This window comes from Sceloporus occidentalis, unplaced genomic scaffold (assembly GCF_023333645.1).
Source record: "Sceloporus occidentalis isolate IW3139 unplaced genomic scaffold, rSceOcc1.0.p SCAF_4, whole genome shotgun sequence".
Classification (NCBI taxonomy): Eukaryota; Metazoa; Chordata; class Lepidosauria; order Squamata; family Phrynosomatidae; genus Sceloporus; species Sceloporus occidentalis.
In genome coordinates this window covers 89,616,285-89,635,786 of record NW_028316984.1, presented here as the reverse complement: position 1 = coordinate 89,635,786, position 19,502 = coordinate 89,616,285, and the positions used below count along the sequence as shown (strand labels likewise).

General features: G+C 39.5%; 1 protein-coding gene and 1 pseudogene across 1 annotated transcript; one reads left to right on the top strand and one right to left on the bottom strand.

The window, feature by feature from the left end:
• Window positions 1-1,741: 1,741 nt before the first annotated feature.
• LOC149314308 (U2 spliceosomal RNA) lies at window positions 1,742-1,900 on the bottom strand (annotated as a pseudogene).
• A 1,082-nt stretch (window positions 1,901-2,982) lies between these two features.
• Window positions 2,983-9,981, top strand: LOC149314307 (spexin prohormone 2-like). Its single transcript, XM_089523091.1, has 5 exons — window positions 2,983-3,036; window positions 5,790-5,867; window positions 5,948-6,005; window positions 8,148-8,228; window positions 9,905-9,981. Exons 1-5 carry the CDS (start codon window positions 2,983-2,985, stop codon window positions 9,979-9,981), a joined length of 348 nt encoding a protein of 115 aa, XP_089379217.1.
• The last annotated feature ends 9,521 nt before the right edge of the window (window positions 9,982-19,502 follow it).

Genomic DNA, 19,502 nt, shown 5'->3' with positions numbered 1-19,502 from the left:
CTGCCAACTGTATGCATACTGTGTGCGCGGCGAGACTAGTTTTTGGGACTAATATTTATCTCTGAGATCCTAGACTCGATGGATGTGCTATTTTGCAAGGTAACAAAGGCCTGATGTTCTTCCTAGGAATTGACAATGGGATTTCTGACTGGTTGATGGCCTTAACTTTAGGGTAACAAAAGCAATGATTGGATGAGGAGAACCCAGGATGAAGGGATAAAGAAGTTGGGTAGGAACACAGCTGGGGATAGGTAGAAAGCACTGGCTTACTACTTTGATGCAGTTAGAGCTCCTTTGTCTCTTGATGCAAGAAGAAATGCAAAAGGGCCTGAGGTGAGGAAATAATCAGCACACTCATTTAGCTTATTTGCAACATTACTTGGGTCTTACACATGTCCTTGGGTCTTTGCTCTTTTCTCATGGGAAATCCACCTGGTGTTCCAAAGTTCATTGTGACTCTTAAGAACATGCTGGTCCTGGATATGAAAATATGGAGACTCCAAATACAACTTGGGATATGCAGGGTGTACTAACAGCTTACACAATCTTGTTAGCCAAAATTAATTCTTAGATGTTACAATTCATACCTCTGATAATTTCATCATTCAAAGGTTCAAATGGTTGCCTTGCCACCAAAATTATTGTTGTTATTTGCTGTCAAGTTGACTTCAACTTATAGTGATTCTGTGAATAAGAGAGCTCCAAGAGCCCCAGTGATCAAGTGCCTTGCTTAGATCTTACAAACTAAGGGCTGTAGCTTTCTTGACTGGCTCAATTTACCTCTTTTCCTACTGCCTTCCACTTTACCAAGCATGCCTGTCTTTTACAACAGCTCACATTGTGTTACATGTCCAAAATATGATAGTATTAGTTTAGTCATCTTTGCTTCAAGTGAGAACTCGGGCTTGGCCACTTCTATAGGAATAGGTAGGTTTCATTCACATAAAACTTAAGCCAATTTTTCTAATCACTAATCAGCCCTGGGTAATACTTGGATAGGAGACCAGCAATGAATACTTGATGCTGTAGGCTACATTTCAGAGCAAAACCACCACAGAGTGCCTAAGAGAATCCTATGAAATTCATGGGAACATCATGACTTTACAGATGACTTGAAATAACACAGACATGCAAACATAAGATTATGTAAAATTTCTTTTTCTAATGAAATATGTTAGAAAACTATTAATGAGAGATGGTTTTCTAAAAGATGCCTTTTAATAATCTCCCTGTGTATGAGAGATGATTGGTTGTAAAGTTTCACACATTTTTTCTCACAATGATTCAATGTATTATATTCATTCAAGCAGTGACAAGCCTCTTCATTATGGTGCGGTGGATAATGACACTCTCAAACTATAATTGAGCACACACAATAATGCAAGCCATTTGGTTAAAAACAAAACCAAACAGCTAGGAGTAATTTACATAATTATTGCAAAAAAGAGAGGTGGGGGTTGGTTGAATAGCATCAACGCCAAGCTGTCATTATAACATCCACAGTAACACAGCAGATAGAGTTAGATTCACAAGTTAGAGCTTTGAATTAGATTGTTTTGATATGAGCTTATTAGGCAACAAAAATGTTGTTACACTGGCAAACTAATAAAAAAGGAAAATAATGAAAAGGAAACCAGTTTTTCATGAAAAACCCTCTGCCTCAGGGAAATAAGAGTTTATAGATATATAATAACACTACAGAATAGATTCCAACATAAATCTATTTACCACATTTTTAAATATGGGCAGTATTCCACAATCACTACTTATACTAAGTAGTGATTGTGAATACAGAACAGTTACAAATAAATTAATCTAGGTAGCTATTCTATACTCACAGTCTATCTACTCAGTAATAATCATACTACACTTGATCTTAGCCAAAAGGCCGAGAAGCGATACTCAGTAATAATCGTGACGCTGTTGTCATGATCATAACTCCGCCGCCGCCACCACCTACATTACTGGGTATCAACTGCATGGGGAGAAAGAGATCCATTCTGTTGGCACTCGGAACATGAGTGAATTTTCTTTCAGGTTTGGTGGGTTGGACTAGGGTTAGTTAGTTAAGTATACTTAACTTACCATAGTAGCAGATGTAGAATACATCCCCTTCCCTTTTTAAATATGATACTAGAAGGCTCTTCAATAGATAACAGGCACAATTGCAAAGACAGACCACATCATGATTTTACCTAATGAGTGATGGTGCATTATGTGGCCATATTTATCTGTGTTTCGTGTTTCTCACTGTAAGGAGAATGGCTGATAATATTAAGTTGGAACTAGGAGTGCCAAGTGAAATAAGAGCCATGCCTCTGTTATGTGTTATCAAGTATGGTTTTATATAAATTTTGGGTGCCATGCGATCTGAATCTATGACCCTTGACTGACCCCATCACTAGCCGCCATTACCCTAAGAGTGAGCTGACCACGTAGCCAACAACCTTGCTAGACATGGTCACAGGAAAAAAAAGGTAGATTCTAAACCTTTCAGCAAGAAGTTTTGGGAGTTGCCGTACAAGTTTCACAAGCTGCCCAAAGCAGGAAGACAATAGCAGTAGCTTCCTCCTTTTGAGAGCCAGTGATTGACTTAATGGCTCGGCCGTCGAGATATTTATTCCCTCCTGAAAAGTGCCAGACCTCTTCTTTGTATATCCATTGTGTAAGTTTCAGCTTAGACAAAGATAACGTCATCAAGCCTTTGTTTGCCAAGTTGCCATAGCCTGAGGTTATGTTTAGGGGTATAAAAGGACCCCACTTCTAGCCCTTCCTTGGGCTTGTTGAGCAGTTGTTCCTTGCCTGAATTCCTTGCTTGTAGAGCATTGCGCTCTGAGCTTGCGTGCCTTGAGCCTTGGGCTCTGCTGAAATTACTCGAGCTAAGCCAAAGCTCACTGTCTCTCGGGCCTCTAGTTAGCTTTGCCCACTGGAACTCTGCTCATAGCCACCGCGGTCGCCGCTTTCTCTCCCATTCCCGCGGCCATGTCTCACCATCCACCACCCCTCGCATCCGTCACTTTGGAGAAGACTCCTAAGGTAAATATCTCAACAGTGCCTCTATCCTTTCTCCTTTACTCCCGAACTCACCCCTCCCTTGCTTCAGCATTGAATGTGTGTGTGTGTGTGTGTGTGATCCCCTTGTTGTGTGGCTTTAATAAATGTTTTATATTTTAATTGTATCTCATTGGCATCCGAGTCTCTGACTCTTGGGGTTGGACTAGATGACCTCTGGTATAGACATAGGGACCCGACCCCACTGCATGCGTTGTTAGGACATGCCTCTCCTAATAATTGAGCTAATTAAATTCCCCTGATTTGATCCTTCCTAACGTGTAAATGAGGACATTTCAGGAGGTGATGCTTGTGTATGTCAAAGCAGCACGTGCTGAAATTCTTTCTTCTATTCAACCATTAAAATAGGGGATATGTATGGGTTGTGAATACAAAGCACTCACAGATATGTAACTCATCTTATGCCAGAGTGGATCCTGACCCAGGTATTTACAGCCATTGGACATAAATCTGAGAAGATATGTATGGGAGCTACATGGATTGCAGTACAAGGAGTGCTATTTTTTGTGATTCATGCTGGTTTTTAAAAATAAGAGTAGGGAACAGTTCAGAGTAGCTTATGGTGAACTGGAATGCTGTAGCTCAGGCAATGCTTGAGATGGTCTCTAGTAGACATCCTCTACTGGAAGTGATTTTGCAGGGTTTTCCTTGCAAAGTCTTTCCTTTCCTTGTGAAATCTTGTCTTCACTGAAAGTTCAATTGCTCCAGTTTTCACTTCAAAATTTTCTTTCCATTTCAAATGTTGGACATGTTTTTTCTTAACAACAACTATAAGCACACTGGCAAGGAATTGTTGCTCTTCCAGCTGCTTTCTAAGCCAATTGTGCTTATAAATCAGAATTTGAACAACTCTTTACAGAGTGGTCTTCTGTATATTCCCAGATAAAGGAAACAAGGTGTTGCCACCAGGTAAGACAATTCATTTCAAAACATCCCAATTAAATTATGCAACAGTAATAATCAATACAACCGTCTCCCTACTAAATCAATAAAGGGCAACATAGAAGAGAGAAAGATTTAAAACAGTAAATAAATAATAACAGAAGAAAAAGCTGTTTTAAAAGGTGTCAATAGCTGCTGTCCACCAAATTTGAAAAATGGAGGTAGCCAAGGAAAGCCTTGGATGACCCATATGGAGAAGAAAGCCACTTTCTGCTACTAAGTTCTCTAGGTGTTTAAAGGTAAGAACATTGGTCTTTGACTTGCACTTGGAAGTAGACAGGCAACCAGTGGAACTGGACCTCATCAAAGTCTGGATATGGACTTTCACAGTAATAATAGCAATAAATCTTCTTTCAGTTGCTGAATGGGGCGAATACAGTCGGCCCTCCTTATACACGGATTTTTTATACACGGATTCAAGCATCCGCAGTTTGAAAATGTTCAAAAAATGTATAAATTTCAAATATCAAATCTTGATTTTCCATTTGTTATTTGTTTTTGTTATTTTTTATTTTTATAAAGGATACCATTTTGCTATGTCATTATATTTATGGAACCTGAGCATCCACGGATTTTGTTATACACAGGAGATCTTGGAACTAAACCCCAGCATATAACAAGGGTCCACTGTATATTAAGTTTTTGTAGAATATCACTTTTCAGGATTTTTTTTTTTTTACACCATCTGAACTTTGTGAAATCTTAGGTTTTTACAGGAGTGGGAACAAATGTTTTTTACACACATTAGTCTAATAAAGCCTTCTCAATCTTGGTGCCCACGAGCTGAGTTGGATTGCAATTCCCACCATCCCAAGGCAACATAAAGCCTTCTCAATCTTGTTTTTAAACTGTTTTTAATGATGAATATTATATGTTTTATTCTTGTATACTGTTGTTGTTGTTCGACTGTAATCCCACTTTGATTCATCTGGGAGAGGCGGGAAAATACAAATAATAATAATAATAATAATAATAATAATAATAATTTAACATGATAGATGGCAGGTTGGGTGAGTCTGTTTTTTTTCTAGCATTTCACTGTAACATATCACCTGCGCATCTAAGAAGTCAAGGACCTAGGAGCTAAATACTTTATGTTATCAAAGTAGGTATGTCCCTAAGATGATGACTTGGCATTAAGTTTCAGCTCCTTAAATAGGCTGCCAAACCAGTTCCATAATAATGTCCAACAACAACAAAACAGCTTTTTCTTAACTTTCTCCCTGCCTGCCATTCACTATCACTGGGGGGGAAATGAATGGAAAGTGGGTGAAGTACCAAGTACAAATGCTTGACATTTAGTCACCTTTTGTTATCTTCTTGGAGTTTTTTACCTCCTGTGGCTACAGATTGTTTCCAGGTCTCCTGGGTACAACTATCATTAGCTACCCTTTTGTCAAAGAGTCTCTGACTCTAATTTTGCTGCTTTGATCACGGAGGAGAGTAGATGACTATATATCTAATTTCCACCTATCAAGCTTGGCATAAATCCTTGCCTGGAAAACAACATCTTTGGGGGGGGGGGTGGAGGACAAAGCAACCCAAACTAAAACAATTATGATCATCTGAACTTACGTATTTTATCATCATCTGCTATTTAAAAGTGAGAGTGCCAAAGCAAGCCTTTTATAACGCTTGGGGGACCGAAGCAAGTGACAAAAGATCTGCTAGCATGGTAAGGAACTATGTATTTATGTGCAAGGCATGATTTGAAATATCTGTCACAGTGTTTAACTGGAATAATGAAAGAAAAATACACACTGTTTCTCTTGCAGAAAGTTAGAACTGCACTAGTCTGTTCTTTGACCATCATGATGCTCTTCTTGGAGGTTGAAACATTGCGTGCTCCAAAGGTAAAAGTTAGAACTTACAATGTCTTTGCAACAGTAGTCCCCCACCCTCTGGCTGAATAATAAATATTTTCTTTCTGCAGAGTAAGCTCATAGCAAGAAACTGGGGCCCACAATCAATGCTGTATCTGAAAGGACGATGTAAGTTACGTTTGCTCTCTCCTTTTCAAAACAAATATATGATAGCAGTCTATCAAATGCATAATTTCCCATGTCTTTAAATTACTCTTGTAATGTCGTAAAATGTTAACAGTCAAGTATTGATAAGTATATAGCAGTTGTACATAAGTTCAGGTGTTTATTATCAGAACAGGAGGTTTCTATATGTTGTAGTTCTTTGCGTTGCCAACATTTGTGTCTTGGATCAGTTCTACAATATGACTGGCATGAAAACAATTCTTTTGTGCAAAAGTTTTAGAAAAGCTGGATTTTCACAAATATCAGCTAGAAAGTTAATCTCAAAGAAAACATTTACTCCCCTCCCTTCTGTTTGTTTGTCCTTGGGGAGGGATTGCTTATCACCACTACAAAATGAATAATTTGTGTCAGTAATTTCCACATTAATTTTATAAAAGCAAGAACAAACTGGCTTTCAGGGCACATATATACAATTAATACTTATTTATTTGTGATCAAGAAATAAGTAAAATATGGGCAAGCCACATGAAACCTGATTAGGGATTGCTTATTCATATGACAAATAATATTCAAATAGTCTGAAAAGCCTTCTTATTTTAAGAGTGGCATTGGCAACGGGTAACAGATTTTCAGGATGTTTAGAGGAATTTGGAGCCACATTTCCAAATTTTCTGAATATGCATTTACACTACCTGTGCCAGCATGCTGCTTCAAGCACTGAGGACTTAATGGAGACTACTGTGGGAGCAATGCAATTCAGTGAGAGATATGGCTAACGGCAAATGTCTCAATTTCTTTGAAGAACAGAATGCATTTTACCTTTCTTGAAATACAGCTTAAATAGGTCTAGATTATAGCAGTTTTGATGTCCAAGCCATGTTGATTCTGTAGTGGTTTTTTCATCACCCCACCAGGCTAGGAATTTCTGCTAGAAAGTTAGTTTGCATTAAATATGTGGTTGCATTTAATTTGTTTCTGACTCAGCTGTGCAAAATACCTCTCCCACCCATGTATGCCTGAAATTCTGGAAGACACCTCATGCAACAACTGTTGAAGTGAAATATTATGTGTCTACAGAACTGTTCCTGTTCCTGTTGCAACAGGATAGTGCACCTTTGGTGAATGGGGGAGACAAATAAAATGTCTGTCTCTCTTCTGTATACATAGCAATTGCGGCGTGTAGGAGAGCAGAGTTGGCGCTGTAACATGTGCATTGTCCTCTATGCCATGGTTCTTATTAATAGTATCCCCAGTGTTTATTTTTGCTGTCCTGACCCTGGTTCCCATACCTCCCCCATCTGCTATTATTTTTTATAAAATAGATACAGAGTTGATCACTCATATAACATAACATGTATTTTGATCCTTAGAGTTTTACCTAATTCCTGTCACTCTTGACAGCAAACGTCAAAGCTGCTGAGGAAAGGAAAACCAGTCTTTCAATATTAAGGCTCTTGTATGCCTTCAGTAACTGTACAGAAATGAACAGATTTCAGTTTAAAAAGCAAACAAATTATTTACAATAATCAGAGAAGCCCCAATGTTTAAAGGCAATCTGCAATGAATCCCTGAACCAGAACACTCAGAATCGAAGGCTTAAAAGCAGTGATCGCCCCCCGCCTTTCTGAATACCTTAATTTCCTCTCTTACTTTCTGAATTAGTTCAGAGAAGGAAAACCAACAGCTTTCCCTTTAAACTGAAAAATCAAAAGCCTACTATACACGCTTGCCCCCCTTTTAGCACGTCTGCTAACATCTATAAGAAGGATAAATAAAACCCTGGAATTTTTCTAGTGTTAGCTGGTGGCTTTCATGTCAGAGATGTGTGTGAATCTGTTCTGAGTTTTAGTATAAACTGTAACAAAGCAGTCCAATGTGCTGAATCTATTATGGGGATTAGATGAAGCACATTGGACATGTCATTTAAAGTTTGGACCAAATAGTTTTAGGGACTCATCACTCAAGTGATGCAGAAGCCATCAGCCACCCCTGAGTTTTCATCATGTTAGTGAGATTTCTGTATTTAAAAGAGAACATGTGAACTCCACCTCAAAGGGCAGTATCATAAATATCAATGTGAATTTGGCAGAATCCATACATCTCACTGTTTGATAGATAATTTGTTGGTGCTTTTTGTTCCCTTAGATGGTAGAAGATATGTTGCTTCTGATAATGAAGAAGAGTGCTACAAGCTGGGTTTGAATAACCTGAATGCGGTTCTGAAAAGTATGCATTTATAACTGCATATGTCATTTGCATTTTTTCATTGTATGTATTTATCTAGTGTGAAAGCCCTAATTTGTCCCATGCATTTCTCTAAAAGTGGTTCAACTATTTTAACATAAAATAAGCCACACAATTATGAACCTAGACAAAGAACAAGGAACACAAGAAATCTGCCAGCTGTCTAACAGTAGATCATCCCTTTGGTTTTTTCCATCTCTGTACTGAATGGCAGAAGTGCTCCAAAATTTCGATCAGAGGGTATTCCCATCTCTATTAAAAGGTGCTGAGGACTGAGCCTAAAACCTATGTCCATGCAGACCATGTTGGCTGGCATTCTTTTGGTACCTCCTCCCACAAGCCCCCCACCCTAGTGTTCAACCACCACTGCACCATAGCCAGGTGCAGCTCTGTCTCTCTGGCCGCTGATCAGCCGCAGGGGATGTGTGTGTGTTGAGGCTCATTCCAGCTGTTTTTGAGCACTGAGGCGGATTCTTCAGTACTTAGGAACAACTGGAAGAAGCACTGGTCTACAGCCAGTTGTAGGTTTGGGAGACAGAGCTACATGTGGCAACCCCTCTAGCTATTGCTATGTTCTGGGGTTGGGAGTGAAGGCAGCCTCTGCTGCCTACTGTAAGGGAAATGTTTAAAACGCTGGAAAGAATAGGCAACTCTCAATCTTGTGTTGAAAATATAATGAGGGTATCAGGTGAGGTTCTCTGGGGAGAATATTCGAAAGGTAGGGCCAGGAAACTTACTGGGTGAGCTTGGGCAAGTCACAAGCTCTCAACCCCAGGGAACGGTAATGGTAAACCACCTCTGAACAAACCTGGGCCAATGTAAGTCAGAGACTACTTTAAGAAACACAACAGCAGCAGGAGGCCACCACTGAAAAAAGCCTTTGTCCTTGTTGCTAAACTTTGAGCCTCAGGCTGAGCAGCCGCATCATGTGGTGCACCTGCTTAGGAAAAAAATGTACTAAGCTGGCCTTAGAAGTTGAAGCAAAGTTATTGATATAATTCTTTTCTGTATAGTCCTTTGTACACAACATCAGCACCCTTGGAATATTATTGTCTGAGGCGATTTATTAAGGAAATTCAAGCTCTGGTTGGACTGTAAAAAGGTGGAAAAGAGACTAGAAAAGGAATTAATTAGAATATTATTTTTCAGATCATCACCTTTATTTAGGATATACAGAAAGATATCCTCACAGCAGAAAATTATGAAGAATTTCTTCTGTTGTACTTAAATCTATTTTCTTTTTCTTTTTGTGAAGAAATACAGTGTTACATATCTGCTTTTGTAGGGCTAGTCATTTTATGATTATCAAGCTAAAGCAAAATTTCTTGCATCTGTAAAGCCTAAGGAGCAGAAGGTAATTTCCCCTATGGTATAATGGAAAGTGGGAAAATGATAAAGAACTGAGATTTTAAATTATAAAGAACCGAGAGCTTGAGGTTTATGTGGAAATGACAGGGAGGCACTGCAGAATTTAAACGGAATGACATACATCCACAATGGCATTGTGAATATTTATAATTTATTAAATGAAAACATTTTAAAGCTAACAGTCATTCTTGTAATTGTAGCACAGTGTCTAAGTATGATTAAAACATATAGAATATGCTAAAAATACAAAATGACATTTTCATAACAAATATGTATCTTTTCCAATCTAGGTTACAAACGTTTAGCACCTTTGAAATTTCTGAACCTCAGAAGAGTAACAGCTCCGGATATTGACTATGTGGACTAATTGTTTTACATGCCCTTCAAAATTTTCCAGCTACTGTAAATAATTTGAAGTGTCCCATTCATATTTTTTTCTCTTTGCGTTCCAGTGACATGCTGTTTTCAATAGAATACTTCAAGCCAGTTTCTTTGGATAAGCATTGCTGTGTTGTCCTTATTAAAGATGACGTTCAAACTGTTGCATGCATTCTAGTTCATCACATTAACACTAACAGTGCTTATTGGTTGACAGCAACAAGGTTACATACACATATATACATATATACAAAGAAGGAGAAATGTCTGAAATATCTTTTGTCTTTCCTTCTCTCAATGAAGGAAATGGAACTCTTTCTGGCTTTGTTCCCCAAATGAAGAGAATGGATGTAAGATTGTCTCTTCTCAAAAATAGTGCACTTTTCTTGAGCCCACATGCATCCCTTTCATACTTCGTAATTGTGACACTATGATTCCACTCTAACTGCCATGGCTGCATTTTATGGAATTTGTTGTTGTTGTTGTGCCTTCACGTCATTTCCTACTTGTAGTGTGGTAGTTCTAAGGTAATCCTATCTCAGGGTTTTATTGGCAAGGTTTCTCCCTTCGTCTGGAGCTGAGAGGGTGTGACTTGACCAAGCTCACCCAGTGGGATTTCATGACTCAGCAGTGATGCAAACCCTGGACTCTGGAGTCGGGCTCTAATTGAAGGTTGTATACAGAGAGTTCTTCCAGTGCTTCCCAAAAGTACAAACCCTAAGATTCCATAAGATGCAGGCATCCCAGTTAGAGAGGAATCATAGTGCTATAATTGTGTAGTTTGAAATGGCTGCAGTTTTACATTTAAAATTATAAATATAGAATTAAAAGACCTTCTGTGTCAAACAGTTGACACATGAGACCAGAGTAAACTCAAGGGAATTGTTTGTGGGTGAAAAGAGAGCACAGGGGAAGGGGCAAGCTAACTTCTTGTGGCAGGGAATACCACAGTTTGGGAACCAAGAAGCACCTGTGTCATAGAATCATAGAGTTGGAAGAGACTGCAAGGAGCATCCAGTCCAACCCCCTGCCATGCAGGAAATCCGAATCAAAGCATCCCCGACAGATGGCCACCCAGCCTCTGTTTAAAGACCTCCAAGGAGGGAAATTCCACTACACTCTGAGGGAGTGTATTCCACTGTTGGGCAGCTCTTACTGTCAGGAAGTTCCTCCTAATGTTGAGGTGGAATCTCTTTTGCTGTAGCTTGCATCCATTGTTCCAGGTCCTACTCTCTGGAGCAGCAGAAAACAAGCTTGCTCTCACCTCAATATAACATCCCTTCAAATATTTAAATAGGGCTATCATATCACCTCTTAACCTTCTCTCATCCAAGCTAAACATCCCCAGCTCCCTAAGTTCTTCCTCATAGGTCATGTTTTCCAGACCCTTCACCATTTTAGTTGCCTTCCTTTGGACACGCTCCAGTTTCTCAACAACCTTTTTAAATTGTGATGCCCAGAACTGAACACAATATTCCAGGTGGGGTCTGACCAAAGTAGAATATAGTTGCACTATTACTTCCCTTGATCTAGACACTATACTTTTATTGATGCAGCCTAAAATTGCATTGGCCTTTTTAGCTGCCGCATCACACTGTTGACTCATGTTCAACTTGTGGTCTACTTGGACTCCCAGATCCCTTTCACATACAACAGCAGCACAGGGCTTTAGTCACCAAGGGCTCTAGAGCATTTCCTCCAGTTACATCCTTGGTAATCCAGCCTTGACTAGGTAGTTCCCCCTTCCCAATTTGGGCTCCCCACACATCAGCATACTTTATTCATAGAATCTTGGACTTTTGAAAAGAGCTCTTTTTAACATTGCACTAAAGCTTGCTCTTAATGTTGCCTTTAGAGTAGGTCCAGACCAACTAATGACAACTTTTCATTTCATCATTGATTAGGGCAGTTGGCCCTTCAGGATCCATTTTAATTTGGCTTCCCTTCAGATATCTTATTAAAATGTTCTTTTCATAATTCCTTCATAACACGGAAGTATCACTGGCTTTGGAGAACAATCTAAAAAGAATGTTCAGAGACATAGCCGTGTTAGTCTGGAATATCTGTATCCAAAGGGATCTTGTGGCACCTTTGAGACTTACTATGCCAAAGAAGTTGCAGCATAAAGTTTTGGATGTAGAAACATTGCTTAGATTGCAGAGTTTTAGTCTGCTTAGGCAGTCTAGCTACCTAAACTTCCATATTCCCTATATAAAAACTCACATAAATTAATAATTACTCTTTCCCCATTACATGAAATGTGTACCTTATAGAGAAAAATGAAGGTTCAGTTAAGATCTCATGGAAATGAATGAGACTGAAATAACAACAATGTTAAATATATTTGGGCTAAACCAATCCAAAGTACAGTATATTTTGGCTAAACATGTGGTCCATGGACTTCCAGGAAGTACATAGATGGGCTTCAGTGAGTTCAATAAAGCACAAAAAAAACTTTGTCTTTCCTCTTTGGTTTCCCTCCTCTTGTTTTGACTATTGTGTCAGTATGTTTTCCCTTGGTGAAAGGTCCATAGCTTTAATCAGAATCTCAAAGGGTCCTGTGACCCACCCAAAGTTTAAGAACCATTGGGCTAAAGCAATGCAAAGTACAATGCCCCTGTTACCCTGATCTTGAATGAATGGGGTTAAATTTCTCTAGTAATTGTTAGAGGGTTTTTTCTAACCATGGCAGTGTCACTCCCTGGTGAAGCTTTTTAATAAATACTATAGAACAACAATTCTGCATTTTATAGGGTTTTCTGTGAAATAATTACTAAGTGCTTCTCTGTTTTTCACCCATGAGCAACGAGCTGACTATTTGTGGAGATGGACAGTTTGCTGTGAAGCATCCGTTGCCATTAATTTTCATTATGATAAATGTGCTCAGGGTTTTAGCTCTAGTTCCGATACTTTATTTGACAGGTTTTTACAAACTACACTGCCTCTGACCACAACATTAAACACCCTAATATTGGCTGGGAAAGACATTGCTAGCGACTCAGAGATATACAGATGCTAGGTCAAACGTCTACTCTTGACATGCATATTTGATATTTATGTGACCCAGATTACTGGAATAGCAAATAAGACAAAACTTTTCATAATTTTCACACACGTTTTTCAAGCTAGGGAGAATACACACACACACACACACACATTTTACCTTGTGAATGCGACACATACACTGTGAAAAACAGGCAGAACTGTTTCAAAGACAAATATTGCATTTCCTTTGAGGTCTAGGATTTAGAACAATATGAATCTTTTCCTTGTAAAATGTAACACAAATGATCTGACCTGTGGATAGCACCAAAATGACGTGGGTCAGTGTAAGTAAGTGTAAAGTGATGCATTTTGGATTTAAAAAATCCCCCCCTCTGTGTGTGTGTGTGTGTGTGTGTGTGTGTGTGTGTGCATGCGTGCACTAATAGGGGTTCAGGTGGCCAGTGGATTTATTGCTGCAGGGGTGGCAAATCCAGTCTTGGTTTTCCTAGTTCCTCCCCATACAGATGCTCCAAGTTGCACTGGGTCACTCCTGATGCCAAATCTCTGTTGATTTAGGGTCCAGAACCAGAAAAACTCCCATAAAACTCAGAGCAATTATGGGTGGATATTCAATTGAAAGTGGATGTGCCAATTTTTTTGCTACAAGCCGGCTTGTGGGAACTCTGGACTGGTAGTGACTTGACTAACCAGGAAAGAAACCTGGAGGTGGTGGTGGTGGTGGTTTATAGATTGGCCAAGATGGCAGCTCAGTTTAGTGTGTGACAGCTATTATAACCCAAATTGCACACTAGGGATTATTAAGAAAGAAGTCAAAACTAAAACTGCCAGCACCCTAGTACCATTACACAAAATGTTGGTGAGGCCACCTTTTGAGCATTGTATACAGTTTCTGAAAAGGCATATTGTAGAACTGGGAAAGAAGAGATTATCGCACCACCAATTTCCCACTGGAATGGATGTGGGTTGTACTGTAACAGATGAATCTTATTGGGCAGCTCTGCGGCCAGACAGTAGGCAACCCATATCCACTCAGGGCTTCTCCTTCACCTTTTCAAGAACAGGAAAATACTATTCTTGAAAAGCTGCAGGAGAAGCCCAGATTGGATACAGGCTGCCTACTGCCCGGCTGCAGGGTTGCCTAATAAGATCTGTCTGTTACGGTTACGACCCGCGTCCATCCTGGTGGGAAATTGGCAATGTGATAATCTCCATAGAGTCATCAGAGAGTAGCAGTTTAAGTGTTAGGGCTTTTCCGCATTAGTCCCATTCTCATTGCAGTTTAAAAAAAAAAAGGGGGGGGGGACATACTGTGTCAGGGCAGCCAATGTTGCCCATCTTTGAAATTGTGTGACTGGGGCTGTGAGGCACTGCACTTTATTCCTGACCTTCCTTTAACACCGCCTCTCTGCATTATGCTCTAGCAGCCCTACCCAGCATGCCTTTAGAGTTTTTTTCCTACTTCCCCTTTTCCATGCAGTTCCAGAGCTCTGCTACTGTGGGTTAATGTGAATTAATGTGAAATATAAAAATGAAAGAAAGAAAAGGAATAGAAAAAAACAACAATCAGAGAATTGGGCTGCATGGGGACAGGGTTTCCCCTGTCAAGGACAGGGGATGGGTCAATGACAGAGTAGCTACAGGTTAAGGTGGCATCTTGTGATAAATATTGCCAAAGCCACTTTTTCCAGTTGTAATCATGGTTTAAAAGCTGTGTGTAGTAATGTCTATAGATACTGGGAGACAAAGTTTCAAATCCCCATTTAGTTATGAAAACCCACTTGCACAAGACACAGTCTCTCAGCCTCAGAGGAAGGCAATGGTAAACCCCCTCTGAATAAATCTTGCCAGGAAAGCCCCAAGATAGGATCACCATAAACTGGAAACAAGTTGAAAGCACAGAACAATCAAGGGTTAGGTTATCAAAATGAAAAATAAAAAAGAGCAGTTCCTTATCAGGCAATGGAACTTTGTTTAGGGCTTTTTTTTTTCATTTTGAAAAGTAAAGAGTAACCATGACAGAAGTTTATAAAATTAGGCATGATGTGAAAGAAGTGGATAGATGTTTTATTTCATCTTCAGCATGTACTCTTCTCACAAGACATGATCTGTTTATGAAATCTGCTGTCACAGTCTTTGGTTAGGTAGGCTTTAAAGGACATTAGCACAAAGTACTGCTCAGTATCTTGAACAAGTGTTTGTTCAATGTCTCAGGGCATATGCGAGCACAAGGGAACACACAAGTGCTTGCCCAGCATCTCCACATATGTGCCTAAGCTAGGTCTGTGGTCTGAAGTTTCCCAAATGCTTTTCTCACAGAAGAGCTTATATCATCAACAGGGTTTATTGTGTGGACAAATCTCAGGATCCAACCCAATATGTCTTCAGAGAAAACATACAGCCCCCCACCCCAAAGAAACACTGTGAATTGTGAAGTTGAAGGCTTTTATGTTCGGCATCCATAGTTTTTTGTGGGATTTTCAGGTTATGTGGCCATGTTCTAGAAGAGTTCATTCCTGATGTTTCACCACCATCTCTGAAGATGCCAGCCATAGATGCAGGAAAAACGTCAGGAATAAACTCTTCTAGAACATGGCCACATAGGTTGAAAAAATCACAAAAAACTATAACTTTGAATTGTGTTCATATTTCTAATGAACTTTCTCCATTAATTTAGAGGGACTATAATTTTAATAGAAGTGCCCTCTTTTCCTTTTTCTGTGTCATATACATCCCTTGATGTGAGGTTTTCCAGGCTTTCCAAATTTTTTCAAATATAATATAGTATAATTTCCCCATAGTGAACTTTTGCTTTAAAGATATTGAAAACATTGCTCGCGTTCTGACTAGTTTTCATATTAGCGTGTAATATAGACAGATGTGTTTCTAGCTGCCGTAATTACCTTAATTTCATAGGAACATAAGACTCCTGTGTAATCAGCTATTACTAATGTAATTACACTGACAAAAATGGTTCACAAAGAGACAGTGTTACAGTTGCTCCTACATCAGTGCTGATTGTACTAATTTAATAGTGAGTCATATTTGTCTCTGAAGTGGATAATGTGGGACAGCAAAAATCCACATTCTAATTAAGATTTATGAAAGCATTATTTTGAGATGTGCTTTCAGAACAGTTTTGACTTCTTCTGCAACCCTTTGTTATTCTAATATACTGTTACTGTTGCCTTAACGTGGTGTCTCTTCAAGGCATATAATAGCATTCTAAAATATTCAAGAGAAAATCTTTATCTTAAATGTGCTGACTGTTTAACTAGGCAAGCAAGTTTATTATGCAGAGAACAAAACTGTAGCACAAAAGAAATAGCCAACGATGACCAACTTTCTTTGGAAGAGTGTCCTAAATTTGAGGATCCTTTCACACTACATCCTTGTAGCACTATATTTCACTTTAATGGCCATGATTCTATCCCATAGATCTTGGGATTTGCACCAGAGAATTCTAGTGCATCCTGAACTAGAAACCCCATAAATCTCTAGGCTGGGAGTATGCCAGTTAAAAAGAAACAGTGCTGTAAGGTTATACTGTCAAAAGCCCTGAATCTCAAATACGACACTCCAGTGCTTGTGCACAGTTCATTTGTTGTTCGGGGATTTTGCATCAGTGCTACTGGACTGGAAAAGAGGCAGCAGCATGGTACTGGAGAAGCAGACAGGATAGACATGACTATGGATCGTAGCCAGATCTCTGAATCTTCCTGAATCTTCCTCTGAATCCAGAAGCTCCATGAACCTGACCTCTGGCAGCTATCCTGCAGAGTAACACCTCCCCCCCCCATAGGATGTAGTATGTTCTGAGACTGAAAAAGAGATAGAAGGCATCATACGTAACAATATACCTGTAGTATGTAACTTTTTGTGATAACAGGTGTGTGTGTGTGTGATTTAACAATAAATGCTAAGGCATCCTGGTTTGGGTACAATGAGCAATATCATACTTACCATTTCAAAAAAATATCTTTGAATGGTCCTGGGGGATTGAAGCAATTTTTGTATGTTAAAGTTTTAAAAACATTTTTGTAACACATTACTAATATAAATCACACACACACACCACACTATTTGCAACCAATGTTAACATGACATTCATTTTAAAGTAACGTTGCACAGGTGTTCCAAAGCTCTGAACTGAAAGTGTAAGCGATTACAGACAAAAGTAACAAAACAATCTCTCTTCAGCTTAGCAGCATGTAGGTCACTTAACCTTATGTCCTCAACTCATTACCGCATTAACAGACTGGCAGGGAACAAAAGAGGATAATGACATCAGGATGTGAGGCAAGTTGAACTACGTGGAAATGGAGTAGAAAGGGGGAAACTCAACATCAGTATGCCATTTTCAGAATTTTCAACTGATATTTTCTGGTAACATGCACTTCTGTCCATACAAGGAAAAAGAGAAAGCGACTTTCAGCTTCAGAGAACCATTCTTCTCTAAGATAAAACCATCATACTTACAAAATGTTAACAAAATCCATTCTTGTTTCCAAATTTGAATAATTAGATACCACAAGTTTTGAAAAATAGATCTTCCCAAAAACATATGAGGGAGTTGAAGTCTAACAACTGGAAAGCCTGTACCTTATCCTTGACATAAAGCAACACATTATGAAATCATCTGAGTAAACTCTGCAAAAGCACTTGATTTGGATAGTGTATGTGTAAGCCCCATATAGGGATGTTGCTGCTCACATATAGAGCAAAACTATATATAGAGACAGGGGGATGCATGTAAGTCCTACTCTCAGCACCAGCATCATGGCAACATGTCAGATCTTCATGCACATAACACAATGTTGAGAACTTTCATGTGTTCGGAGGAAGGGTCTGCCGACAAGGAACACAAGCTTGCAAAGACAAATTGATCAGCTACTCTGAGAAAAAAAATCTATAATATTGGGGGTGCTTTAGCTTAGGAAAAAAGGGGTAAGAGGGGTGTTAAGAAAGGAGATAGGAACAAGCTTTTCTACCTCTCATATTGCTGGAATTTGGGATTGTCCCTTTCACACAGCCCATAAGACGGACCTCCTTATCCACAGATTCTTTATCCATGGATTCAACCATGCACAGCTTGAAAATATTTAAAAAATAATAGCCTGTAATAATTACAAGTAGGACATGGAAAAAACTATATCCTCCATCTCAAATTCCCAGCAACTGATATACAGAGGGACCTTGCCTTTGCTACAGGTAGTTATATAAACCCATCCTGATTAGTAGCCATGGATGGCCCTAACCTCCATGAATTTATCCACTCCTCTCTTAAAGCTATTCAAGCTGATGGCCAATTCCACTTGAACTTTCTCTTCCTTCCTAACTATGTGAGCCATGGAAGCCAAGTGAAGTGCCAGTTGGTAGCAGTGGTTGAATTTGCTTGAACTTTTCCCTTTCTTCCCAGTTACAAGGGCTACTTTCCAATGTGTGGTGGTGGTGGAAAGTTATTGACAGATGAAAAATCATTTGGGATATCTGTTTTTTACAGGAGCCTTGTGTGAGCAGAGCTGCAAAACCAGAGAACTCCCCTCTTTCCCCTCTTCTCTTTCCCCTGTCAGATTTCTGACAGTGGTGGAGCAAGGGCTACTTGAGGGAAAAATCAGAGGATGCTGGACTAACCCCCCCTTTCCTCAAAGGCAGAAGCAGGCAGCTGGTGACAAAAAGTTTTGGGTTTTGGAGGTTTGGGGATTTTGGATTTCCAGGTCCTGTAAGGGGAGTTCATTTGCCAGAGATTCACAACACAGGGCTTGAGAAACTGTATTTCCCATTTCTGCCTTCACCTCTGGAAAGAGTTGCTTAGTGGCAAACTTGCTGGCTAAAAACTTATCTCTACATATAGCTTCGGTCATGATCTGTAAAACTTTGTCTTTTAGAAGAGTTTTACTCAAGTCAATGAAGCCCATTTGACCTTTGTCTAAAACTGAGGTGGCATTGATACCACCCTCAGTACTGGCAGTTATATTGGAATCTGAGCACCCATCAGGACCCTCTGTGGAGCAGACTCCTCCTGTGAGGAAAACTTTGCTTAACCCATTTACCCCAAGATATCGTTTCTCATACAGCAAAAGGGGATTGCTTCAGACAGGGAAGTTCAGCAACCTACAAAGAAGGAGGAAAAGGCCAAGAGCAAAGGGAAGTCTAAATTCTACAATATCAGCATCAACACCCACAGCTGCGCCTACCTTTTCTGCTACGTTTCCACTGCTGGCACTGCCACAGACCGTAATACCCACTCACTCAGTCCAGCAACAATCTAAGTTGATCCAATCGTTTCATTTCAGACTGATGACCAGTGGTAAGAAAGGCAGTTCATGAGACATCCAGTCACACCAACCAACACTCAGAAGACTAGCATGCTCAAATTGCTATGATGCCCAGAGCATTGTTGTCTCATCTTGAGGGTCATACCCTTACCATGGACTATTTACATTTACTGCCATGGTGACATCTATTCCCTCAGTGCAAGTATTCTCATTCTTCACTCCAGTAGCA